The 27805-nt window shown below is 41.6% G+C and overlaps 1 protein-coding gene across 1 annotated transcript in view; it reads left to right on the plus strand.

Annotated features, from left to right (window-relative positions):
* Positions 1-27805, plus strand: part of FMN2 (formin 2) — a 276558-nt gene that overhangs the window by 197531 nt on the left and 51222 nt on the right. Inside the window, 1 exon segment of the mRNA XM_070469841.1 lies at positions 15173-15260. Coding sequence (XP_070325942.1) covers positions 15173-15260 — 88 coding nt within the window.

Below are 27805 nucleotides of genomic sequence, written 5' to 3' on the forward strand. Positions count from 1 at the left end.
CATTTCCTAGAGATAACATTTTAAAAAAAGAAAAACGGTAAAACCAGACTTGGAATGGTGAGATGATGCAGTAAGAAGACCTGACCTCCCATGAGGACCTCAAAATTAAAATTGTTTATAGATCAATTGTCAATGAGGACAACCCGAGGACCAGCAGAAAAGACCATCTACAACTACAGACATAAGAAAGGAGCCGCAGGAGGGGCAGGAAGGGCAAATGTGAGGTTTAGTCAAGACCAGCACCAGTGGGCAGGTGAACCACAAGCAGGAGAATACCCACAATTGTGGAGATTCTCTCTCAGGAGAGAGGGGTCTGAGCCGCACATCAGGCTTCCCCACCCACAGGCCTACACTGGGACAGATGAGCCCCCAGAATGTTTGGCTCTGAACGCCAGTGGGCCTTGCTTTAGAGAGAGCCCAAGGGCTGTGGGAAGCAGAGACTTTGCCCTTAAAGGCCAGAATCAATAGTTTGAAGGGAACCGGGGGCTGACCCTCTTACTAGTTGTGGACAGTCTTCCAGAGAGACTGGAGGCAGCTGGGATTTACCCTGGGGACAAGGACAATGGCACAGCCTTTGGGGAGCTCTTTCTCCACGTGGACACTGGAGCTGGTAGATGCCGTTTTTGGAATCTTCCCTCTAGCTTATTAGTGCCGTGACTTGGCCCTGCAACCAGTGGTCAGTACCGCTCCTGGGATGACCTAGGCCAGGCAGCTAACTGGGCAGAGACACAGGACCACCCACCAGCAGGCTGGCTGCCCTGGGCTCCCTAATCCCCTTGTTGCCCCAGGACCAGGCCCTGCCCAGCAGAGGGGCATGAGGCAGCCCACCACCAGTGGATCCTGCAGCCAGCTATTAGGACCCAGACATTCCCATCAGTGGGCTGACTCAAGATCTGGAATGCCTGGGTCTGGAAGTCTAGACCTCAAGACCCAGCTCTACCCCTCAGTAGGCTGACAGCAGCTACAGGACCCCCAGAAACCTTCAGACAGAGATCTTGGGACACAGCTCTACACATCAGTGGGCCAGCAATAGCCCTGGACTCCACGGGCCCCAGCCCTACAGAGCAGGTGGCTAATAGTAGCCCCAGAACCATTGGACCCCACAGCCAGAGAGCCTGGTTCTTGGCTCTGTCCACCAAAGGGCCTGCACCAGCCCCAAGATGCACTGGGCCTTGGTCCCACCCACCAGTGGGCTAATACCAGCTCCGAGAAACTCTGGACCCTGCAGCCAGCTGCATCAGAAACCACCCCCACCCATCAGCAGGCCTGAGATGCTGTCTCCCCACTTGACTCCCCACCAAGCCCCCACAGGCTAACGCAAGCCCACAGCCATCCACCCACCCTGGTACCTTTCCCTGTCCACTACTGAGCCGGCACCAGGACTCCCTGGGCCATGCAGCCAACTGTGCCAGGGCCTAGGCCTGCTCAGCAACAGATGCAGCCTCCACATTAGATGGGATCTGGCAACCAATGGGCCAGGGTACAACCTCACCTACCAGTGCACCCGCAATAGTTAACCCTCCACAACAGAAGGACCCACAGAACCGCAAAGGGGGCACCCCAGAGCATTTACAGGAGAGTGCTGCTGGGACCCTAGTGTGTTTCCTGCATAAGGCCCCTTTTCCAACATCAGGAAACGTAACCAACCAAATATATATAAATGAAAAGAGAATTAGGAAAAATGAGATGAGCAAGGAACGTGTTTTAAATAAAGGAAAAAGACACAACCCCAAAAGAAGAACTAAGTCAGGTGGAGATAAGCAATCTCTCTGATAAAGAGTTCAAGGTAATGAAGGCAAAGATCATCAAAGAAATCTGGAGAAGAATGCATGAACCCAGTAGAAGGTTAGCCGTTTCTAATAAATAGCAAATATATCTAAAGAGTTGAAGAATACCATAACTGCAATTAAAAATATTCTCAGGACTTCCCTGGTGGTTCAGTGGCTAAGTGGTTCTTCTCCCAATGCAGAGGGCCCAGGCTTGGTCCCTGGTCAGGGCTTTCCTGGTGGCTCAGAGAGCAAAGCATCTATCTGCTATGTGGGAGACCTGGGTTCAGTCCCCGGGTTGGGAAGATCCTCGGGAGAAGGGAATGGCTGCCCACTCCAATATTTTTGCCTGGAGAGTTCCATGGATAGAGGAGCCTGGTGGACTATAGTCCATGGGGTCGCAAAGAGTTGGACATGACTCAGTGACTAACACCTTCACTTTTTTCAGGGAGCTGGATCCCATGTGCTACAGCCAAGAGTTCACATGCTGCAACTAAAAAAACCAAAAAAAGAAAAGAGAGAGAGAGATTCTACATGTTACAACTAAAAGATCTGGCATGCCACATCTAAGACCCAGCTCAGCCAAATATATACACAAATATTTAAAAATACACTGATAGTAATCCATAGCGGATTAGATGATACAGAGGAAGGGATAAGCAAACTGGAAGACAAAATAGTGGAAAATACTCAAATGAGAAAAAAGAAAAAGCTTTTAAAATGAGTGTTTAAGAGACTTCTGGAACAACATAAGCATCCTGATGGTCACATTACAGGGGCCCCTGGAGGAGGAGAGAGAAATAAATAGGCAGAGAACTTATTTGAAAATGTAATAGCTGAAAACTTCCCTAACCTGGGGAAGGAAGCTGACATCCAGATCCAGGAAACACAGAGAGTCCCAAACAAGATCAACCTAAAGGTGTCTATACATTGTAATTAAAATGTCAAAAATTGAAATAAAGCAAGAATATTAAAATCTGCAAGGCAAAAGCAACTAGTTTATACTAGAGGACTCCCATAAGGCTGTCACCTGATTTTTCAGCAGAACTGCAGGCCAGAAGAGAGTAGCATGATATATTTAAAGTGTTGTAAAGAAAAAACCTACAATAAGAATACCTTACCAGGGGAAGGCTATCATTCAGATTTGAAGGAGATATAAAGAGTTTTACAGATGAGCAAAAGCTCAAATAGTTTAGCACTGCCAAACTGGCTTTATAGGAAATGCTAAAGGGACTTTTCTAACCTGGAAAGAAAAGGCCACAATTAGAAATGTGAAATTCCAAAAGGAAAGATCTCACTGATAAAGGCAAATGCACATTAAAAATAATAGAGCAACCACATAGATAGCTAGTTGAAAGACCGAAAGACAAAAGTAGTAAAATCATCTATACCCATGATGAGTAGTTACAGGACATGTAAAATATGTCAAAAACAGTGAACTTGGGGGCAGGGAGTAAAAAATGCAGGGTTGCTAAAAATGGTTTTAATTTAAGAGATCAGAAATTTAAAATAATCACTTACAACTAAAAAGCTACAGTAATCGAAACAGTATGATATCAGCATAGAAAGAGACATGTAAATGAATTGAAAAGGATAGAAAACCCAGGGATGAACCCATGCACCTATGGTCCCCTAATCTGTGACAAAGGAGGTAAGAATAGGAGAAAAGACGGCCTCTTCAGTAAGTGGTGCTGGGAAAACTGGACAACTACACGTAAAAGAATGAAGTTAGAATATTCTCTAACACCATACACAGAAATAAACTCAAAACAGATTGAAGACCTAAATATAAGATTGAATACTATAAAACTAGAGGAAAACATGGGCAGTGCACTCTTTCAAAGTGTACTGGTGGATCTGTCTCCTAAAGCAAAGGAAATGTAAGGAAACATAAATGGGACCTAATTAAACTTAAAACCTTTTTCACAGCAAAAGAACCCATCAATAAAACAAAAAGATAACTTACTGAGTGGGAGAAAATATTTACAAATAATATGACCAATAAGGGATTGATGTCCAACATATATAAACAGCTCATCGAGCTCAACATCAAAAAAGCAAAGAGGGCTTCCCTGATGGTCCAGTGGTTAAGGGTCCGTCTTACAGTGCAGGGGACACAGGTTTGATCCCTGGTCAGGAAAGATCCCACATGCCATGATGCAACTAAGCCCATGTGCCCTCGAGCCCATGCTGCTCAACAAGAGAGGCCACTGCAGTGAGAAGCCCGTGCACTGCAAGTGGAGAGTAGCCCCTGCTCACTGCAGCTAGAAAAAGCCTGCATGCAGCAGTGAAGATCCAGTGCAACCAAAAACAAATGTCTTTTTCTTCAGTGATTAAAAAACAGGTGGAAGATAGTAATAGATACTTTTCCAAATAGGATGTAAAGTGGCCGGCAGGCATATCAAAAATGTTCAACATGGCTAATTACCAAAGAAATGGAAATCAAAACCACAATGAGGTATCACCTCACACTGGTCAGAATGGCTGTCATCCAAAAGAGCACAAATAGCAAATGTTGATGATGATGTAAAGCAAAGGGAACCCTGTACACTATTGGTGGGAATGTAATTTGGTACAGCCACTGTGGAAAACAGTATGGAGGTTTCTCAAAGAACTAAAAAAAGAAATATCATATAACTGAGCAATTACACTCCTGCTATATATCCCCAAAAAACCAAACACACTAATTTAAAAAGGTATATGCACCCCAGTGTTCTTAGCAACATTATTTATCATAGTCAGGATATGGAAGCAACCTAAGTGTTCATCAACAGATAAGTGGATATAGTTTGTATTACATATATATATACACACACACACACATAGACACACACACACACACACACACCTGCACACACACACACATTACTCAGCTATAAAAAAGAATGAAATTTTGCCATTTGCAGCAACATGAATAGACTTAGAGGGCACTGTGCTAAGTGAAATAGAGAAAGACAAATATCATGAAATCACTTATGCTTGAAATCTAAAAATTACAACAAGCTAGTGAATATAACAACAACAAAAAAAAGAGATGGAGACTCACAGATATAGAGAGCCTACTAATGATTACCAGGAGGGAAGAGAGGGAGAGGATCAATAAAGGAGTAGGGGAGTAAGAGATAAATTATAGGTGTAAAATAAACTATAAGGATATATTGTACAGCATGGGGAATACAGCCAATATTTTACAATACTGCAAATGGAACATCACCTTTAAAAATTGTGTATCACTATATTGTACACCTGTAGCTTATATAGTATTATATATCAGCTATACTTCAATAAAAATAATAAATTAAGAAATATTAGCATGGACATAGCCTATGTGACAACGACTCTGGGGAAATTATTACTATTTTTATTGTTACTGCTGTCCTGGGAACATATTGTTCCTCTTATGCAAAGATGATGACATTGACCCCCAGTCAGCAGGATGTGTGGTCTGGCTTATTTGTCTCCTAGGAGTGATAGACTTGTATTGATCTCGCCATACCTTTTCTCCCACTGCCAATGTGAAGTGCATTTTCAAGTTAACTGGGTGGAATTAGGGATCTCATCAGTGACAGCAGATCAAATACCACTCTTCTGATTGTTTTATATTAAAGATTTTGAGCAATGGGTCCCAAACTAAGAAGTAAGGAATTGAAGTAGATACAAGGTCAGGATATGAGAGTATCTAGAAGAGCTTATTCAAAGTATGCATGCTCAGGTTGTCCTCTAATTCCAAGGATTCCTTTGTACCCTGTCTTAAAAAAAACAAAAAAAACCACTGTTTAAAATGCCACACACACACAATTAAGCACACACACATGTGTGTGTGTACAGAGAGAGAGAAATTTTTATTGTCTGTAAGCCTCATGGTTACCACAAACCAAAAATCTATAATAGGTACACACAAAAACAGACAAAAGTATCTCATTGGTATCTTTTGCTGCTGCCGCTGCTAAGTCGCGTCAGTCGTGTCCGACTCTGTGCGACCCCATACACGGCAGCCCACCAGGCTCTGCCGTCCCTGGGATTCTCCAGACAAGAATACTGGAGTGGGTTGCTATTTCCTGCTCCAATGCATGAAAGTGACAAGTGAAAGTGAAGTCACTCAGTCATGTCCAACTCTTAGCAACCCCATGCACTGTAACATACCAGGCCCCTCCGTTCATGGGATTTTCCAGGCAAGAGTACTGGAGTGGGTTGCCATGTCTTTTTCCAATTGGTATCTAAAGGTACCTAATTCTAAAGATAGTCATCAACTCACAAGTGAACAAAAGAAGAAAAGAACTATGAAAATAGTTCAAAAAGAGTTAACAAAATTGCAGTAAGTTCATATCAATAATTACTTCAAATGTACAAGGATTAAATGTTCCTATCAAAAGACATAGATTGGCTGAATGGATACATAAACCAGACCCATATATGTGATACCTACAAGAGACCCACTTCAGATCTAAAGTCACACACAGACTGAAAGTGAAAGGGGTAAAAGGTATTCTGTACAGATGGAAATGAAAAGAAATCTGGGGTACCAGTGCTCATATTAGACCAAATAGACTTTAAAAAAAGACCATAACAATACACAAAGAATGGCATTAAATAATGATCAAGGGATCAGTGCAAGAAGATATAACGATTGTAAGTGTATATGCACCCGGTGTGCATGTAAATACATGGCCCATGTAAATACATGAAGAAAATATTAACAAACATAAAGGGAGAAATTGATAATAACACCATAACTGTAGCAGCCTTTATAGTCATTCTCACACATATGAGCTGTTAGCTTATTCTGGTTTTGATTTGTATTTCCATGATGATTAGTGATGTTGAGCGTCTTTTCATGTGTCTGTGGTCCATGTGTATGTCTTCTTTGGAAAATGTCTATTCTGGTTCTCTGCCAGTGTTTTAATCAGGTTATTTGAGGTTTTTGATGTTGAGTTGTATGAGTTCTTTGGATATTTTGGATGCTAACTCCTTATCAGATGCATCATTTGGAAATGTCCATCCGTTCAGTTACGCAGCCTTGTTTTGTTGTTGTTCTTAGTTTCCTTCTGGCTTCCCTGGGGGCTCAGCTGGTAGAGAATCCGCCTGCAATGCGGGAGACCTGGGTTTGATCCCTGGGTTGGGAAGATCCCCTGGAGAAGGGAATGGCTACCCATTCCAGTATTCTGGCCTGGAGAATTCCATGGACTATACAGTCCATGGGGTCACAAAGAGTCAGACACGACTGAGCAACTTTCATTTTCACTTTAGTTTCCTTCACTGTGCAAAAAGTTTTTAGTTTGATGTAGTCCCATTCATTTGCTTTTGTTTTCCTTACCTGAGGAGACATATCCAAAAAAATATAGCTAAGACTGATGTCAGAGAGCATAGTGTGTTAGTTGCTCAGTGGTGTCTGACTCTTTGCGACCCCATGGACTGCTCACCAGGCTCCTCTGTCCATGGGATTCTCCAGGCAAGAACACTGGAGGGAGTTGCCACTTTCTTCTCCAGGGGATCTTCCCAACCCAGGAGTTGAACCCAGGTCTCCTGCACTGAAGGTAGATTCAAACAGCATACTGCTTGTGTTTTCTTTAGTAGTTTTATGGCTTCCAGTCTTATACTTAAGTCTTTATCCATGTGGTGTGAGAAAGTAGTCTGCTTTGATTCTTTTGCATATAGCTGTCCAGTTTTTCCAACACCATTTTTTGAAGAAATCATCTTTTCTCATATATTTTTGCCTCCTTTGTTGTAGATAAATTTGACCATATACAGTCAGGTTTATTTTTATAGTCTCTATATTATTAAGTGGATCTATGTGTCTGCTTTTTGTGCCAGCATCACCATGTTTTGATTAAGGTAGCTATAGTACAGATTGAAATCAAGGAATGGGATACCTCCAGCTTTGTTCTTCCTAAAAATTGTTTTGGCTACTTGGAGTCTTTTGTGTTTCCATGCAAATTTGGGTTTATTTGTTCTAGTTCTGTGAAAAATGCCAGTAGTATTTTGACATGGATTGCATTGAATCTGTAGATTGCATTCTGGAATATTCAAATTTGCTAACTCTGTATTTTTTGCATTTCATCTAAGAGTTCTGAGATCATTTTGTAAGAGTCAGGTCCTTCATCTCCATTGTCTATGTAGTTACTGGATTCTAAAAACCTTATAGTTTGATAGCTTCAAGTTTTTGTTATTCAGTGTGTTAAAAGAGGGGGAAAGAGAGAGATAAATGATGATGGTGCTTTTTCTGTATTAGGTTGAATAACTCCAGGGAATTGTGGAATTGATCCTTTTAGACATCTGTTCTCTCCCATATTATGCTTTTTGGAAGGCGATTCATAATCATTCTTCCTATATATAATCTTTTGCATTTGAATGTAACATATAGCTTTTAATTGAGTTCATTTGAATTATACAAGGAGAAGCAAGTTCCAAGTATGAGCTGTGAAACAGTCTATGAAGAGGTTATGTAACCTCCCCTTATTTATGAGCCTCTTACATTACTTTGCCAACAAAAGTCTGTCTGGTCAAGGCTATGGATTTTCCAGTGGTCATGTATGGATGTGAGAGTTGGACTGTGAAGAAAGCTGAGCACTGAAGAATTGATGCTTTTGAACTGTGGTGTTGAAGAAGACTCTTGAGAGTCCCTTGGACTGCAAGGACATCCAACCAGTCCATCCTAAAGGAGATCAGTCCTGGGTGTTCATTGGAAGGACTGATGCTGAAGCTGAAACTCCAGTACTTTGGCCACCTCATGCAAAGAGTTGGCTCATTGGAAAAGACCCTGATGCTGGGAGGGATTGGGGGCAGGAGGAGAAGGGGATGACAGAGGATGAGATGTCTGGATGGCATCACCGACTCGATGGACATGAGTTTGAGTAAATTCCGGGAGCTGGTGATGGACAGGGAGGCCTGGCGTGCTGCAATTCATGGGGTTGCAAAGAGTTGGACACGACTGAGCAACTGAACTGAACTGAACTGAACTAGGTTTAAAAGACAAGAGAGTGGCATGGAAATATTGACACTTTTAGAGGTGGTACTTGGATATTGGTTTGGAGAATGGATAGAAAGAGATGAGACTCATTATTTATTCTAAAATCGCCTGAAAGGCTTTTTGAAATGCTGATTGATTCTTTCTATGCCCAGATCTCTGACAAGCAGGTTTTTTATAGAGATTTTGCATTTTTAATAAATTCCCATGTGATTGTGATGCCTGCTGTTGCAGGAAATATACCTTGAGAACTACTGGACTAGATTTGGGCAGACCAATTAGAAATATCTTGCATCAATCTATGCAAGTTATAATACAGAAGTAAATGCTGATATTAGAATTGAAAGAGGAAGTGATGGATTCCAAAGCTGTATCAAAGTTAAAGCTGACAGGACTTGTCAGACCAGAATATGCAGGGGAAGGAGGGGAGGTGGTTCTAGAATGATTTCTGGATTTCTGACTTTGATGGTGGATTGAAAGTAGTGGTGCTTGATCTCAACATATGGAATAAAAGAGGAGAAACTGAATAGGTTTGGGGATTAGGATTGATGATAAGTTTTGGGGGTGGGATTAATAAGTTTCGTATTCAGTTCAATTCAGTCGCTCAGTCGTGTCCCACTCTTTGCGACCCCGTGAATCGCAGCATGCCAAGCCTCCCTGTCCATCACCAACTCCCGGAGTTTACCCAAACTCATTTCCATTGAGTTGGTGTTGCCATCCAGCCATCTCATCCTCTGTCGTCCCCTTCTCCTCCTGACCCCAATCCCTCTCAGCATCAGGGTCTTTTCCAGTGAGTAAACTCTTCGCATGAGGTGGCCAAAGTGTTGGAGTTTCAGCTTCAGCATCAGTCCTTCCCATGAACACCCAGGACTGATTTCCCTTAGGATGGACTGGTTGGATGTCCTTGCAGTCCAAGGGACTCTCAAGAGTCTTCTCCAACACCACAGTTCAAAATTATCAATTCTTCGGCACTCAGCTTTCTTCACAGTCCAACTCTCACATCCATAGATGACCACCGGAAAATCCATAGCCTTGACTAGACGGCCCTTTGTTGGCGAACTAATGTCTCTGCTTTTTAATATGCTATCTAGTTTGGTCATAACTTTACTTCCAAAGAGTAAGCGTCTTTTAATTTCATGGCTGCAATCACCATCTGCAGTGACTTTGGAGCCCAAAAAATTAAAGTTTGACACTGTTTCCACTGTTTCCCCATCTTATTTCCCATGAGGTGATGGGACCAGATGCCATGATCTTAGTTTTCTGAATGTTAAGCTTTAAACCAACTTTTTCACTCTCCTCTTTCACTTTCATCAAGAGGCTTTTTAGTTCCTCCTTGCTTTCTGCCATAAGGGTGGTGTCATCTTCATATCTGAGGTTATTGATATTTCTCTGGCAATCTTGATTCCAGCTTGTGCTTCTTCCAGCCCAGCATTTCTCATGATGTACTCTGCATGTAAGTTAAATAAGCAGTTTGGTATTAGATATGTGAAATGAAAATGTGTGTGGGTAATCAAAGTGGAGATGTTTGTTAGAAAAATATCCATAGCATACAGCTGAGGTGAAGATGGCTGTTGAAAGAATACAGTTACGTAAATGCAGGCATATATGTTGATGGAGGAGAAAATATACATCATATATTGAAGAGAATACGGAGCTGACAATGGAACTCTGGGATATGCCAATATTTAATATGAAGTCAGAATAGTTCACTTTCAAAAGGCCTTAAGGCTGGCAGGAACCCTGCAGTAGACAGTGACAACTTTAAAAATAAAATAACCAGTTGTCTCACCAGCCAAACTTTATTCGGAAATTGTTAGAGGACTTGTAATTGGGGAAATAAATACAAGGTTTGGACCACAGGGAAATAGTGAGGACAAAGGGGAGGAGCTTGTATAGAGAAACAGAGGAGTGGGCAAGGCTGTTCTCTATGAACATTCATTGGAGGAAAGTGAGAGTTCGGCTTTCTCATTGGCTGTGCTACAGAGTTTTCCACTGGCTGAACTTGTTACCCAGCAGGAAGAACATCTCCCTTCCTCCTACCAGGGGAGCAGAGGCCCCTTCCCTTCGGAGATGGGCTTCCCTGGTGGCTCAGATGGTATAGAATCTGCCTGCAATGCAGGGTCGGGAAGATCCCATGGAGAAGGGAATAAGAACTCACTCCAGTGTTCTTGGCTGGAGAATCCCATAGACACAGGAGCCTGATGGCCTGGTCCATGGGATTGCATAGAGTCTGACAGGACTGAGTGAGTTAACACATACACACACACACACACACACACACACCTCTTGAAGCTAGGGGGACCCTCCCTTCTCGTTCAGGGTAATTGGTAGGTGTGAGAGCTCCCTTTGCTGGCCTTCCTGAGGCCAATTTTAGTTGAGGCTTAGACATTACTTTTAACCAAAGTTTTTGTAAGGGTGTAGTAAACATGTCAGCTCCACAGGAAGGTCAAATGACATATGGATGCAGCCATTTCCATTGTATTTAGGAATCAGGGGGTGATAGAAAATCTTAGGAAAAGCAGTTTTGTCAGAGTAGCACAGATGGGATCCAGATTATATTTACTTGAAGTTAGAAACATTTTTAGAACAGAATACATGCCTTCTGCTTTTCTGATATTGTTTCTATTTTTTCATCTCTTCAGAGAATATGGTTATTGATTAAAAAATAGTTTAGGTGAATGGATTTAAATTCAAGTTCTAAGTTGAATAAAATGTTTAAAGAGCAAACTGAGAATCAATTTCTATGGCTTTTCTGTTATGAGGTGCTGCCTCTCATGTGGGTATTAATGTCCCTTTCCTCAGGAAGCTTGCAGAAATAACTGTGGAGTTTTAGTGGTTAAGAAGAGGTGGCAAGAATACACTGAAGAACTGCATCAAAGGCCGTAATGACCTGGATAACCATGATGCTGTGGTCACTTGCCTAAAGCCAGACATCCTGAAGTATGAAGTCGAGTGGGTCATAGGAGGCCTTACTATGAACAAAGCTAATGGAGGTGACAGAATTCCAGCTGAGCTATTTCAAATCCTAAAAGATGAAGCTACTATAGTGCTGCACTCAAATGAGCCAGCAAGTTTGGAAGACTGCAGTAGCCACAGGCCTGGAGAAAGTCAGTTTTCATTCCAATCTCAAAGAAGGGCAAGGCCAAAGAATGTTCAAACTACCATACAGTTGCACTCATCTCACATGCTAACAAGGGAATGCTCAAAATCCTTCAAGCTAGGCTAAAATACTACATGAACTGAAAACTACCAGATGTTCAAGCTTAATTTAGAAAAGGCAGAGGAACTAGAGGTTAAATTGCCAACATCTGTTGGATCATAGAAAAAACAAGAGAATTCCAGAAAAACATCTACTTCTGCTTCATTGACTATGCTAAAGCCTTTGTGTGGATCACAACAAATTGTGGAAAATTCTTAAATGGGAATACCAGACCACTTTATCTGCTTCCTAAGAAACTTGTATGCATATCAAGAAGCAACAATTTGAACTGGACGTGGAACAAGAGACTGGTTGAAAGTTGGGAAAGGAGTATGTCAAGGCTGTATATTATAACCCTGTTTATTTAACTTCTATGCAGTATACATCATGCAAAATACCTAGCTGGATGAAGCACAAGCTGGAATCAAGATTGCTGGGAGAGATAGCAACAGCCTCAAATATACAGATAAAACTACCCTGTTGTCAGAAAGTGAAGAGGAACTAAAGAACCTCTTGATGAAGGTGAAAGAGGACAGTGATAAAACTGGCTTAAAAGTCAACATTCAAAACACTAAGAACATGGCATCCAGTCCCATCACTTCATGGCAAAAAGAAGGGGAAAACGTGGAAACAGTGGCAGATTTTATTTTCTTGGGCTCCATAATCACTGCAGATGGTGACTGCAGCTATGAAATTGAAAGTCACTTGCTGCTTGGAAGAAAAGCTATGACAAACCTTGACAGCATGTTAAAAAACAGAGATATAACTTTGCTGACAAAGGTCTGTGTATAGTCAAAGCAATGGTTTTTCTAGTAGTCATGTGTGGATGTGAGAGCTGGACCATAAAGAAGGCTGAGTGCTGAAGAATTTGATTTAATTGTGGTGCTGGAGAAGACTCTTGAGAGTCCCTTGGACAGCAAGGAGATCAAACCAGTTGATCCTAAAGGAAATCAACCCTGAATATTCATTGAAAGAACTGATGCCTGATGCTTAAGCTGGAGCTCCAATACTTTGGCCACCTGATGGGAAAAGCTGAGTCATTAGAAACAACCCTGATTCTGGGAAAGATTGAAGGTATTAGGAGAAGGAGGCAACAGAGGATGAGATGGTTGGATGGCATCACTGACTCAATGGACATGAGTTTGAGCAAACTCTAGGAGATAGTGAAGAACAGGGAAGCCTGCTCCGTTGCAGTCCATGGTGTTGCAGAGTTGGACATGACTTAGCGAGTGAACAACTTCTGAAAGGGTTTGACTTATTCTCTACCCATATCCCTGATAGGAACCAAGAATGCTATTATTCCTGTTAAGAGTACTATGCTATTTCCAGGTTTTTAAGGAATCTCCACACTGTTCTCCATAGTGGGCTGTATTAGTTTGCATTCCCACCAACAGTGTAAGAGGGTTCCCTTTTCTCTACACCCTCTCCAGCATTTATTGCTTGTAGACTTTTGGATAGCAGTCATTCTGACTGGCGTGTAATGGTACCTCATTGAGGTTTTGATTTGCATTTCTCTGATCATGAGTGATGTTGAGCATCTTTTCATGTGTTAGCCATCTGTATGTCTTCTTTGGAGAAATGTCTGTTTAGATCTTTGGCCCATATGACCCAGCAATCCCACTCCTGGGCATACACACTGAGGAAACCAGATCTGAAAGAGACACATGTACCCCAATGTTCATCGCAGCACTGTTTATAATAGCCAGGACATGGAAGCAACCTAGATGCCCATCAGCAGATGAATGGATAAGGAAACTGTGGTACATATACACTATGGAATATTACTCAGCCATTAAAAAGAATTCATTTGAATCAGTTCTAATGAGACGGATGAAACTGGAGCCCATTATACATAGTGAAGTAAGCCAGAAAGATAAAGACTAATACAGTATACTAATGCATATATATGGAATCTTAAAATATGGTAATGATAACCCTATATGCAAAACAGAAAAAGAGGCACAGATGTACAGAACAGACTTTAAGACTCTGTGGGAGAAGGCGAGGGTGGGATGTTCAGAGAGAACAGCAATGAAACAAGTATACTATCAAGGGTGAAACAGATCACCAGCCCAGGTTGGATGCATCAAACAAGTGCTCAGGGCTGGTGCACTGGGAAGACCCAGAGGGATGGGATGGGGAGGGAGGTGGGAGGGGGAATTGGGATGGGGAACACATGTAAATCCATGGCTGATTCATGTCAGTGTATGGCAAAAACCACTACAATTTGTAAAGTAATTAGCCTCCAACTAATAAAAATAAATGAAAAATTTAAAAAAAAAAGAGTACTATGCTGTAATTTGTGTGACAGTTGGCCAGGATTATTTTATTAGTTTTCTGATTGATCAACTTAGGGCAGCTCTCACTTTTGGAATTTGACCATAGACATTTTTCTTTTACTCCAGTGTTTTTCCAAGCAAATTTATTGTGGAATCCTGAGAGTAAATAGAGGTGCTGCCCTACACATGATTGGTATCTGGCGCAATAGTGTCATAAGTAGGAATTGTCAGTGGTGTGTTATTGTCTGAAAAACATAATTTAAACATGCCCACATCTGTGTTAGGAAACTTATCGGGTTTCTGTGGGCTAATTCTTCTGGACTGTCTGGAAAGATCTAAGATTGAGCTAACACAACCCATTGGATTTGATGATTGTATCATTGTTAATTAGTTGGAAAGTTCCTCACATAATGTGGGCCAAATGCAGAATGAGAGCAATGGCCAGTAAAATAGTGAGCTTTCTAAAACAAAACAAAACAAAAAAGCAAACTGCATTAAACTGCATAAAAAAAAACTGCATATATTCTATTTTGTGGTCAAACTAACCTGAACTAATAGATTCTCTGAGTACTTTTATTTTTCCCTTTCCTGTTGGCCAATATTTCAAAGTTCTGCATTTAAAATCAAAGAACACTTTTAAAATCTCAGGCTGCAAATGATCAGATGTATAAGTGTTATTTTACAGAAACCAATCTAATTTTCTAGGTGGTTAGAACTTTCAGTGTTGGTAAATCAGGCCCTTAAAAGGCTGGTGAGAAGAACAGTGGTGCGGGTAATGAAGAACGATGTGAAGGCAGGAATTTTGAAGACAGGAAATGCAAAATCCAAGAGCTCTTTCATATCAGTTCTGATACTTTAACAATTCTAAGTTATTTGTTTCTCATTTTGGATAAAGATCACATGATATTAAGCATATCACTGAGTTCAAGTAACATTGCTTCCTTTTCCTTTCTTTCTTGAGCAGGTTGTCAAGTTACTAAGCAACAAAAGGTCTCAAGCAGTTGGAATATTGATGTCTAGCCTTCACTTAGATATGAAAGATATACAACATGGTAAGTGAAATATGGGCTTCCCCTCTGGCTCAGCAGGTAAAGAATCTACCTGCAATGCAGGAGACAGTCTGCAAAGTAGGAAACAAGAGTTCTAAGAGGGGTTGGGAAGACCCCCTGGAGAAGGAAATGACAACCCACTCCCAGTATTCTTGCCTGGGAAATCCCATGGACAAAGGAGCCTGGTGAGCTACAGTCCAGGGGGTCACAAGAGTCAGATGCGACTTAGTGACTAAAACATCACCAAGTGAGAACTAAAATTTCAGCTTTTGAATACTCAAATTTAGGCTGAAGTGGAAAAATTATTTCATACTTAGATTTTTTGTATGTATTGAGATTAATGTGTTTCCTCTGAGTGCTACCAAACTTTCTGCCATGATTGTTTCTGAACGGGTTATGGGTAATTTGACTCTTGTGTTATTTCTCTGTCTTCTTAAGAGCCTAATTCTCATGTGACATGCTTAGTCTGCATTAGTGAGTACTTAACTTTTGATTCATAAGAAATGCTAGTCCCACCGTGCTCTGCACCTGATGGACTGCTCCATGTCATGTCTGAAAAAGGACTGGTGAACACTCCTGAGATCCAGGTGTGGGCTGCGTGTCAGCCCCTGACAGTACCTGGGGAGGATGGTCCAAAGGAGAGGAAAATCTCTGAGGGTGAGCACAAGATGTTTGCTGAGCTAACACAGCGAAGAGGAAGTAAACCTAAGACTTTCTAATAGATCAGCTAAAACCAGTGTAGGAGTTACAGGAAAGCATCTTTAGATTGTTGTTTTTAAAATGATCTTATGATTGGAGATGTCAAAGAGTAGACTGGATTGCCATATGTAGTGATTAAACGAAAGCTCAGAGCTGTTCAAGAGACTACATGACCATTTGTCTCAGATGTCCATAGAGCAAAGAGGGGGTGATGGGGAGTGTTCTCTTCCTCCTCTGGTTCTGATAGGCTATGAGATGCTGAAGGAATCACTAAAGCAGCTTTATTATGTATAACTTTTTAGTGTGGACAAGTGGTCCCTCTTTTTTCAATTCCTTGGATAATTAGAATGTAACCCCTAGGCTTCTCTACCCGTGTTATTTTTTCTAGTATCCAGGAAAGATAGTTTCAAATTACTCTTGGCTGCTTATATATTTTTGGTTATCCAGACCCATGGAAGCAGTGATATGGTAACCTTTTGTTATTTCTTTAATGGTGTTGTTTTAATTTACATCTTTAACCAGGCTTATAAAATATTCTCTATATTTGGAATTAGGTTGGCTTTTACCATTTTAAAATGGTTTTTGTGTCAGTGTTTTAATACTTGACTCTACTTTGCTTTAGACAAATATCCTTATCGATATCATTCTATCATGTTGTGCTGAAAGATACTGCCCAAGGTGAATAAGGGAGTTAAATTTATTCAAATGTCCCTTGAGCTGTTCTGAGCCTTAGAGTAGATTTAAAGCAGATTAAATTTTCCAATGGAATGCCAGTTTACCTGTAAACAAAATACAGTTTATAAATTGTGAAAAGATTTACTTGGCTTTCCAGCTTACCACTTTATATATATGGATTCTATTTGGTTGGCTTAAAATAATGTGTGGAGTAACTCATAAATAGCACAAGCTTGGCATGCCCTGTCACTAGAGGAGTAGCTCAACCACAATTTAAATTTTTATTAAACTGCTTTGATGGTGAGGAGAGTTTCTCAAGCTGAAGCATTGGAGGCCATTGTCATGGAACAGGATGCAAAGGCAGATGCCAGGAAGTATTAGGTTGGTGCAAATGTAGTTGCAGTTTGGGACCATGAATTTTAAATCATTATAACTAGGCTCAAACACATCTTTGTTAATCAAAATAGGAGCCATTATAATTAACACATTTGTGCCATCGAGAAATAAGTTTGTTTATTCCTATAGTGTAAAAATCTGTGCTTCAGGATTCAATGAACTGTTGGAAAGCATTTCTGCTTCCTGCTCTTTGTGGAAGTGTTTTCCTTGCAAAAAGTTGTTGAGATGCTTAAAGAAGTGGTAATCAGTTGGCAAGAGGTCAGGTGAATACAGTGGATGAGGCAAAACTTCACAGCCCAATTCCTTCAACTTCTGAAGCATTGGTTGTGTGACCTGCAGTCGGGCGTTGTCGTAGAGAAGAACTGGGCCCTTTCTGTTGATTAATGCTGGCTGCAGGCTTTGAAGTTTTCAGTGCAGCTCACCAATTTGCTGAGCATACTTCTCAAATGTAATGATTTTGCTGGGATTCACAAAGCCGTAGTGGATCAGACTGGTAGCAGACCACCAAACAGTGACCATGACCCTTTTTTGGTGCATGTTTGACTTTTGGAAGTGCTTTGAAATTTCTTCTTGGTCCACCACTGAGCTGGTTGTCACCAGCTGTCATATAAAATCCACGTTTCATCACATGTCACAATCTGATCAAGAAATGGTTTGTTTTTGTTGTGTAGAATAAGAGAAAATGACACTTCAAAGTGACAATTTTTTGATTTGTGGTCAGCTCATGAGGCACGCAATGGCATCACTAACTTGATGGACTTGAGTTTGAGCTCCAGGAGATGGTAAAGGACAGGGAGGCCTGGCATGCTGCAGTCCATGGGGTCACAGAGAGTCGGACACAACTGAGCAACTGAGCGGCAACATGAGGCCCCCACTTGCCAAGCTTTTCCACCTTTCCCTTTTGCTTCAAATGCTGCACAGCAGTAGAGTGGTTGACGTTGAGTTCTTCAGCAGCGTCTCCTGTAGTTTTGTAGGAGAGTCAGCTCTGATAGGGCTCTCAAGTGGTCCTCCTCAACTTGTAACGGCTGGCCACTGTACTTCTCATCTTCAAGGCTCTCGTCTCCTTTGCAGCGCTTCTTGAACCACCATTGAACTGTATTAGTAGTTCCTGGGCCAAATGAGTTGTTGATGTTATAAGTTGTCTCCACTGCTTTATAGCCCATTATTTACTCAATAGGAAAATCACTTGAATTTGCTTTTTGTCTAACATCATTTCCCTAGTCTAAAATAAGTACAAAATAAACAGCAAGTAGTAAGTCATTAGCAAAGAAACATAAAGTGAAAAATGTGCATTAAGATGATGTGTGTATATATATACACATATATACTCATAACCATAATTTATTTAAGAGAAATAAGATAAACAGAACCATATTTATTTAAGAATGTATTCTAATACCAAATGGCAAATTTCAACAGTGCAAAAACTTCAATTACTTGTGTGTGTGTGTGTGTGTGTGTGTGTGTGTGTGTGTAGCGGAGTTTTATTACAGTGAAGAGGGGCAGAGAAAGCTTCTGACATAGACATCAGAAGTGGATAGGGAGTGCCTCCTTGCAAGTCTTTAGCAAGGGAGCTATATACTTTTTAAATTAGTTAGTACAATAAATCAAAAGAATGTCTCAAGATTGTAAAAATTTTATCAGACCCACTCTCACAATTTATGTTTTAAGATAACAGGATTAGTCAGAAGGTTTTCAGGAAGGAGAAACTGTCCTCAAGCAGTTATATATATGTTGTTATATAATCTTTAGTACAGAGTCTAAGCTGAGTTGTGTTGTTGCTTAATCATCAGTTCAGGGCTTAAAGGAAAAAAGTTTTATGTGACTAAGACTAAGGAATGTAGAGAAAAAAAAAGAAGACGCTTGTCCTTTCCTCTTCCTTGAGAATTGCAGACCCCTCTCTCCTCCTCAGGGCCCTGGACTTCTTAGCAGCCTGCCTAAGAATTGACTCTCATCCCCCCTTTTCTTTTAGGAGCATTGTGTTGCCAGGGGAAAGGGGCGTCATTTTCATTCCATAACTACTTCCTGCTGTGATGGGCTGCTGTCCCTAAATTGTTGAGGCAACGTATTCCCCTAACCCTCATATTGAAGGTCTCTGATCCAGGGGCCCCAAATAATAGTTGAAGGAGGCTGTGGCACTCTAGGAGCCTGGACAACCATTTGTAACTTAAAAGCTTTCACAAGGTTAGAAACAAATCCAGGTACACAGTTACAGATGCAGAGAGCAAGCAGTAAAAACAGAACAGTTAGAATGATTATGATTAAGACAGTTTTCCACCATGGGGGGCTAGTTAACATTTCCCAAAGTGAGGCGACTGAGGCTTCAGGAGAATCCATAGCCTGAATCATCTTGTTCATGTGTTTAGTAAAGTGAGTAACATTAGCGCTCATATCTGGTATAGAGTACATCATTAGAAACACTGGGCTAGAAGAAGCCCAAGCTGGAATCAAGATTGCCAGGAGAAATACCAGTAACCTCAGATATGCAGATGACACCATCCTTACGGCAGAAAATGAAGAAGAACTAAAGAGCCTCTTGATGAAAGGGAAAGAGAAGAGTGAAAAAGTTAGCTTAAAATTCAGCATTTAGAAAACAGATCATGGCATCTGGTCCCATCACTTCATGGCAAATCGGTGGGAAAACAATGGAAGCAGTGAGAGACTTTATGTTGGGGGGCTCCAAAATCACTGCATGGTAACTGCAGCCATGAAACTAAAAGACGCTTGCTCCTTGGAAGAAAAGTTATGACCAATCTAGACAGCATATTAAAAAGCAGAGACATTACTTTGTCAACAAAAGTCCGTCTGGTCAAGGCTATGGTTTTTCCAGTGGTCATGTATGGATGTGAGAGTTGGGCTATAAAGAAAGCTGAGCACTGAAGAATTGATGCTTTTGAACTGTGGTGTTGGAGAAGACTCTTGAGAGTCTCTTGGACTGCAAGGAGATCCAACCAGTCCATCCTAAAGGAAGTCAATCCTGAATATTCTTTTGAAGGACTGATGCTGTAGCTGAAACTCCAATACTTTGGCCACCTGATGCAAAGACCTGACTCATTTGAAAAGACCCAGATGCTGGGAAAGATTGAGGGCAGGAGGAGAAGGGGATGACAGAGGATGAGATGGTTGGATGGCATCACTGACTCGATGGACATGAGTTTGGGTGAACTCCAGGAGTTGGTGATGGACAGGGAGGCCTGGTGTGCTGCAGTTCATGGAGTCGCAGAGTCAGACACGACTGAGCGACTGAACTGAACTGGTATATATGTACAACATTGGGTATGAATAATAGCACAAGTTTCTCCCTGTGAGGCCGTTAGAATATCTAAAGCCAATCTGTTTTGTAAAATCACCTTTCTAATTTGTATTTGTTCAGCATTAAGGGCTGAAATAGCTTTTTGAGAATCTTGTAAATCCTGTTGAGTAAAGTTAGTCAGAGCATCAACTTGTAGCATAATATCTGTAGTTCCCAGAGAGGGAATGAATATTGCAGCCAGATAATCATACCAGTGAAATACAGACCTTGCCCAGTGAGTTTTATGGTGTGGCAGATTAACAGGCTTCTCTGGAAGCTCTGAAGATATGAAGCCCTGAGTAAAAGGTAAACCTTGGGTGCATCTCCTTACCCAGCAAGGGGAAGTCATGCCCATAGGTAAGAGCCATATATCTAGTAAATCCTGTTTGGAGCAAACCAGCATGACTCAGATATCCAGTCCCAATCAGTGCCTGGCCAGGCAAAGGGAGGACCTGAACTGGGACTGGACAACACAGGAATGATTGCATTGCATATTTCTTGAGGCAAAAATACAAGTTGTTTCTAATCATTATAATTATGTTGTTGGCTAACTTCTGTGGATGACTTTATTTGTTCCCAGCATATGGGAACGTTAGATAGTAGGCATCTCTTTTCTGGAGTTAGCCATATGACCTCATCCCATAGTTGATAAATATCAGGTAGGAAACCACCAGATTTGAACCCATTTACCTTCTTATGTGCAGAAAAAATAGTCATTAAACCGAAATAATGTATAATCAAAGTTGAAAGTCACATTATGTGCATAGTCCCTGAATGTGTAGTCATTTGAGTCCCAATTTATTGTCAGAAGGTCTAGAATCTGTACTTTGGATGGGCCCTGAGCCCCAGAAACTATATCAGTACAAAGTTCAGTTTGTTGGGTCAGACAGGTACCTTTATAAGCTTCCCAGGTGGCCCTCGTGGTAAAGAACCTGCCGGCCAGTGTAGAAGAAGTAAGAGACCCAAGTTCAGTCCCTGGGTCGGGAAGATCCCCTGGAGGAGGGCATGGCAACCCACTCCAGTATTCTTGCCTGGAGAATTCCATGGACAGAGGAGTCTGGTCACAAAGAGTCAGACAAGACTGAAATGACTAGCACAAATGCAGATACTTTCAGGGCAGAGGCAAGCTCTGAGCTGGCTCATCTCTGAAGCTTATCTCCTGTGTTTAGAGTAAAATGCTAGCTCCTATCTTGTCAGCTCTTTGAAGCCTTTAAGATATTTTTCAAATATATTTTGTTCAGCATTTTTAATTGTTCTCAATGGGAGGATTCCTTTAAATAATCCAGTATTGTTCTCAGAAATTGGTATTATGAGAGTAGCTAGCAGTTTAGTGAAAATAAACAATTTTCTGTACAACGTTTGATCCATAAGGAGTCAGTACGGTATTCACAACTCTCAGGTCCATTTTGGTAGATAACGGTAGCTTTATAAGAATTCTAAATTTCATAGAGGTCAGCTTTATCCTCCCAGCCCCCAGTCTCACTGCTGGGTAGAGTATCCGCATGGTTTATCATCCAGGGTGAGATACTTCTGAGAGTGGAAGGGGTGCCATTCATAATGCTGCCTGGACAACAAGTGTGAAGTGGACATTTTCCAGGCACACAGGTAGTACGGTCAGATGAAGCAATTTCTGATCTAATTCTCTCTTGTTTAGATATTTATTAAACCAATGTTTATTGCCCAGCAGGAACACAAGAGTTTGAAAAGCCTGCTCTGTAGCCCTGAGGTTTCCTGGCTCTCCCTACTTGGAGATCCTCTCACCAGTATCTTTTCTGAAAGATTTGCTCTGTGCCAGCGCAGTCACACCACAGAGCCCTCGAGGCATCTGTTGCCCGCAGTCTGCGCGAGACCCTGGAAACCCAGCGCAGCCAGGGCCGCACCCAGGTTGTTAGGGACAGACCCTCCTTAAGGGCCCCAGCTGTGGGCTCCTGCATGCGGCTCTCATGCTCTTGTGCATCTCTAAGAGGTTTCATCTCATCCACAGGCCTGTGTGCCTTTCGTGTCACCAGCAGATGCCCGTTTCAGATGTTAGTGTGGTGGGTATGTCTGAGCACCTTGCAGGAGCTGCAAGATATAGGCTTCTTGCAGGAGCCTCTGGAGCATGGCTTTTCTTAGGGAGCTGCCACCAGTCACGTGGGGGCCCAGGCGCTGAAGTGTTAACTGCTCCCCTACCCTATTCCGCTCCCTTCGTGCACGCATGTCAACAGGATTACAGATACAGTGGTGAGACACACCTAAGAAAGTGTGTAAAGATCCCTCACAGGGAAGTGTGTGTCACTGTCCCTCTAGGACAGCGACGCCGGGTTCCTTCCCTCCTTGTCATGCCTTTCCTGTGTAAAGCCAGTTGGTATTGTTGGCACAAGCGCAATGAATACTAAAGTATGTCATTGAAATTTCTATCACGTTTAAATGTGATTTATGTAAAACTGCGTAGTATCCCATCAGCAATATAGTTGATAAGGTAAATGAAACATGGTTATTTTTATTATTTGGTCTCTAAGCTTAATGATTGCTTTTCAAACACTTTTTTATTTTCTTAAAAATGTAGTTAAGTATACCTTATAAGGACAATAACATGCTTTTAGATTTAAATCAGAAATTCCTGTGACATGTGTCTATTTCTGACTCTTCATTGGATCCTGTGTTGTGGATGTTTTGATATTCACTCACTGACCCCTTTAAAGGGGCTCAGAACTAAGGAGCCTCATCCTGGACCATTGTATAGGAAGGAATTGCCTGAGGTTGCAGGTGTTTAAAAAGGTAATTGCTTCTGACAAACAGGAGATACATTCTAAAAGCTTTCATAATCAAATCTTTTTATCAGTATCCAAAGAGATGGAATTCAGTATTGCTTTGAATTTTACACTCCCACCCCCATTGTTACTGATGGTAGTGTAAAAATGGTCCAGTTAATTTCTATTTTGCAGGGAAGAGAATTGCAGCTTTAAGATCAAGCATATCTGAGGCTTCCCCTTAATAAGAACACCCATCCATCTGACTCCATGTTCAGTGTTGTCTATAGTATGTTAGTTTGTCTCAGAGTGAGGACCTCTGTTATCTAATAAAATGCAAAAACAGAACTGGCAGGAGAACATAATACTTTTGGCCACCAATATGGAATTTTAAAACTTTGGAGAATATCAGCTTACCAAATTTGGTCTCTTGCTTTAAAGGTCATTTTATATATTCCCCTGTTTGATTATTGACTCTGCTTCTTGGAGAAAAGAAGTTGTGGATTTCTTTTTGACATCTGTGAGTTAAATGAGGAATAATATTTAAAAAAAAATAATTAATGGAGTTGGTCATTCTTGATGGAACCAAGCAAAGATAAAAAAAAAAAGTTATAGAAAAAGCAGTCTGGGCTAAGTTCATTGATAAATGAACTGAAACATATTGTGATTATTTATGGGTCTGGTGTACCTCTAGATGGAACTTCCTCTGCCTCTCTTTTAGGAACCAGTTGCTCAGAGAGTATGTAGGGAAACACAGAGTATCTCCCTGGTGTGACCCTTGGGGATGCCTGCTTTCATTTTGACTAACCATCTAAGCACATTTCTTCTTAACATCTGCTTCCCTGGGTTTCCCTCCGCTTTCTGATATAGTCTAGCAATGCTGGGGACGTGGGTTCTGGGACCAGGCAGGCCCCCTGTTTTCTGTTATGGGTGGAATGTTCACTCCCCTCCTCCCCATTCTTGCATTGAAGTCCTAACTTTCAATGTGATGGTATCCAGAAGTGGGGCCTTTGGGATTAATCAGGTTTAAATGAGGTCAAGAGACTGGAGCCCCTATCATGGGATTAGCATCGTAATAAGAGGAGGGAAAACCAGGACTCTGCCAGCCAGCAAGAGAATCCACCCCAGTTCCAGTCTCCAGAACTTGAAAACTGAATTACTGTTGTTTAAACCATCCAGTCTCAGAGAAGGCAATGGCACCCCACTCCGGTACTCTTGCCTGCAAATCCCATGGACGGAGGAGCCTGGTAGGCTGCAGTCCATGAGGTCGCTAAGAGTCGGACACGACTGAGCAACTTCACTTTCACGTTTCACTTTCATGCACTGGAGAAGGAAATGGCAACTCACTCCAGTGTTCTTGCCTGGGGAATCCCAGAGACGGGGGAGCCTGGTGGGCTGCCATCTATGGGGTCACACAGAGTCGGACACTACTGAAGTGACTTAGCAGCAGCAGCAGACCATCCAGTCTAAGGCAGATTTGGAGCTCTGCCACTGATTAGGTGGGTAAATCTGGGCAAGTGTCTTCCTCATCTCTGTTCCACAGTTTCCTCATTAGTAAAAATGACTGTAAAATGAGTTATTTGCTATAAATATGTGCATGTGCGCTCACATGCAAGCACACACACAAGCACACATGGATATTCAGATGCATATTTACACATGCATGCTCATTGGCACCCACACACACAATACCCTTCCTGTATTCATTCCTTAGGGAATGACCTGTGTTTTCCAGGTGTTGGAGTATTTGAAACTCCAGCTGACCACTCATGGAGGAGGAAGAGTGTAAAGGTTTTATTCATCCTTCCTTGCTCTGAGCAGTTCCACTACAAACTTTGCCTGGGAGATAGCCTTGTGATGGAATTCTCAAGTGAGAAATGAGAGGGAAGAGATGGGAGTTCAAGTTCAGGGGGAATGTAAATGATGCAAATTTGATTGTCCTTGGCTTGGGTTTTCCATCACTATTATTGAAACACTGAGTTAGTACTGGGTTGTGTCCATTTCTGTTTTCTGAATGGAGACAGATATGAGAGTTATGTGTATCAGCCACTCTTCAAAGTTGGCTGTGTGGTTTTTGGCTCAGATTGTAGATAATCCACCTACAGTGCAGGAGACGTGGGTTCAATCACTGGGTCAGGAAGATCCCCTGGAGAAGGGATTGCAACCCACTCCAGTATTCTTGCCTGGAAAATCCTGTGGACAGAGGAGCCTGGAGGGCTATAGTCCATAGGATCGAAAAGAGTGAACATGACTGAACGACTAACACTTCTTTGTCTGAGAGGAGAGTAGTTTGTTTGGCCCTTGAAAGGCTGGGATGTCCTGTGCTTTCTCATCACCATCTCTGTGCTGTGTGTCCCCACACCCCACATGCACTGCTGGTGGGTGCTGGACGCAGGGAAGATGGCAGTATGGAGGGGTTAGGCTTTGGTGGTAGGGTAAACCTTGGTGATGGGTGTGAGCAGAATCTAAGTACATGGGCAGATGATTCTGTTTCTTGCTTTGACATACTATTTTCCTGAAAGGTGAACTAGTTTCTAGCTTTGAGTGTAAAGTATGAGAACACTTAAAAATGAGGAAATGCCCTTTCTGAACTTCCAAAACTTTGTAGGATGTTTTGTGGTGACTCTACCCCTGAGTGTTCTGGTAGCTACTGGTGGAGCAGTTCTTTACCCCTCTGCCTGTCACTGAATAATAGTTTACTCATGAAACTGTGTTGCAGTGCATTCTTACCTTTCTTAAAATAATTAAGTATAATATGTCAGAAATGTTGCTTTTCTTCTTCCATCTTTAATATTAAAATGGCTACACAAAAAATCACCAATTTTTATTTTTTTAAATGTACACTGATATGACAATATATAATACAATCTAAGAAAATGATTTCAAATGAAGTTAAAGGACAGCTAAGTGCTACTAGAGCCATCTTACAAAAAAAAAAAATTGAACGGACTTTCAGCCAACCCAATATATTGGCACACAGGTTAAGGTAGGGGAAATTTAGTCACTGAAAATTAAAAATGTATCAAAAATAAATAAAACTTAAGTTCAGTTCAATTCAGCTGCTCAGTCGTGTCCAACTCTTTGCAACACCATGGACTGCAGCACATGGTGCAGTCAGGCACACCAGGCCTGACTATCCATCACCAATTCCCAGAGCTTACTCAAATTCATGTCCATCGAGTCAGTGATGCCATCCAACCATTTCATCCTCTGTTTTCCCTTCTCCTCCTGCCTTCAATCTTTCCCAGCATCAGGGTCTTTTCAAATGAGTCGATTCTTTGCATCAGGTGGCCAAAGTATTGGAGTTTCAGCTTCATCATCAGTCTTTCGAATGAATATTCAGGACTGATTTCCTTTAGGATGGACTGGTTGGATCTCCTTGCAGTCCAAGGGACTCCCAAGAGTCTTCTCCAACACCACACTTCAAAAGCATCAATTCTTCAGTGCTCAGCTTTCTGTATAGTCCAATTCTCACATCCATACATGACTACTGGAAGAACCATAGCTTTGACTAGATGGACCATTGTTGGCAAAGTAATGTCTCTGCTTTTTAATAAGCTGTCTAGGTTGGTCATAGCTTTTCTTCCAAGGAGCAAGCATCTTTTAATTTCCTGGCTGCAGTCACCATCTGCAGTGATTTTGGAGCCCCAAAAAAATAGTCTGTCACTGTTTCTACTGTTTCCCCATCTATTTGCCATGAAGTGATGGGACCAGATACCGTAATCTTAGTTTTCTGAATGTTGAGTTTTAAGCCAAGTTTTTTGCTCTCCTTTTTCACTTTCATCAAGAGGCTCTCTAGTTGTTCTTCATTTTCTGCCATAAGGGTGGTGTCATCTGCATACCTGAGGTTATTGATATTTCTCCCAGCAATCTTGATTCCAGCTTGTGCTTCATCCAGCCCAGCATTTCTCATGATGTACTCTGCATATAAGTTAAATAAGCAGGGTGACAATATATAGCCTTGACATACTCCTTTCCCTATTTGGAACCAGTTTGTTGTTCCATGTCCAGTCCTAACTGTTGCTTCCTGACCTACATACAAACTTCTCAAAAGGCAGGTCAGGTGGTCAGGTATTCCCATCTCTTGAAGAATTTTCTATAGTTTGTTGTTATCCACACATTCAAAGGCTTGGCATAGTCAATAAAGCAGAAGTAGATACTTTTCTGGACCTCTCTTCCTTTTTTCAATGATCCAGCGGATGTTGGCAATTTGATCTCTGGTTCTTCTGTCTTTTCTAAATCCAGCTTGAACATCTGGAAGTTCATGGTTCATGTACTGTTGAAACCTGGCTTGGAGAATTTTGAGCATTATTTTGCTAGTGTGTGAGATGAGTGTTATTGTGCTGTAGTTTGAGCACAAACTTTGGCATTGCCTTTCTTTGGGATCAGAATGAAAACTGACCTTTTCCAGTCCTGTGGCCACTGCTGAGTTTTCCAAATTTGCTGGCATATTGAGTGCAGCACTTTCACAGCATCATCTTTTAGGATTTGAAATAGCTCAAATGAAATCCATCACCTGGCACTAGCTTTGTTCATAGTCATGCTTCTTGATGCCCACTTGACTTCGCATTCCAGGATGTCTGGGTCTAGGTGAGTGATCACACTATCGTGATTATCTGGGTCATGAAGATCTTTTTTGTATAGTTCTTCTGTGTATTCTTGTCACCTCTTCTTGATATCTTCTGCTTCTAAACAAAACCTAGCTATAACAAAATATTTCAGAAAGGCTGAAGTATGAAGAGAAGTAAAATTAG

This window comes from Odocoileus virginianus, chromosome 7, assembly GCF_023699985.2.
Source record: "Odocoileus virginianus isolate 20LAN1187 ecotype Illinois chromosome 7, Ovbor_1.2, whole genome shotgun sequence".
Classification (NCBI taxonomy): Eukaryota; Metazoa; Chordata; class Mammalia; order Artiodactyla; family Cervidae; genus Odocoileus; species Odocoileus virginianus.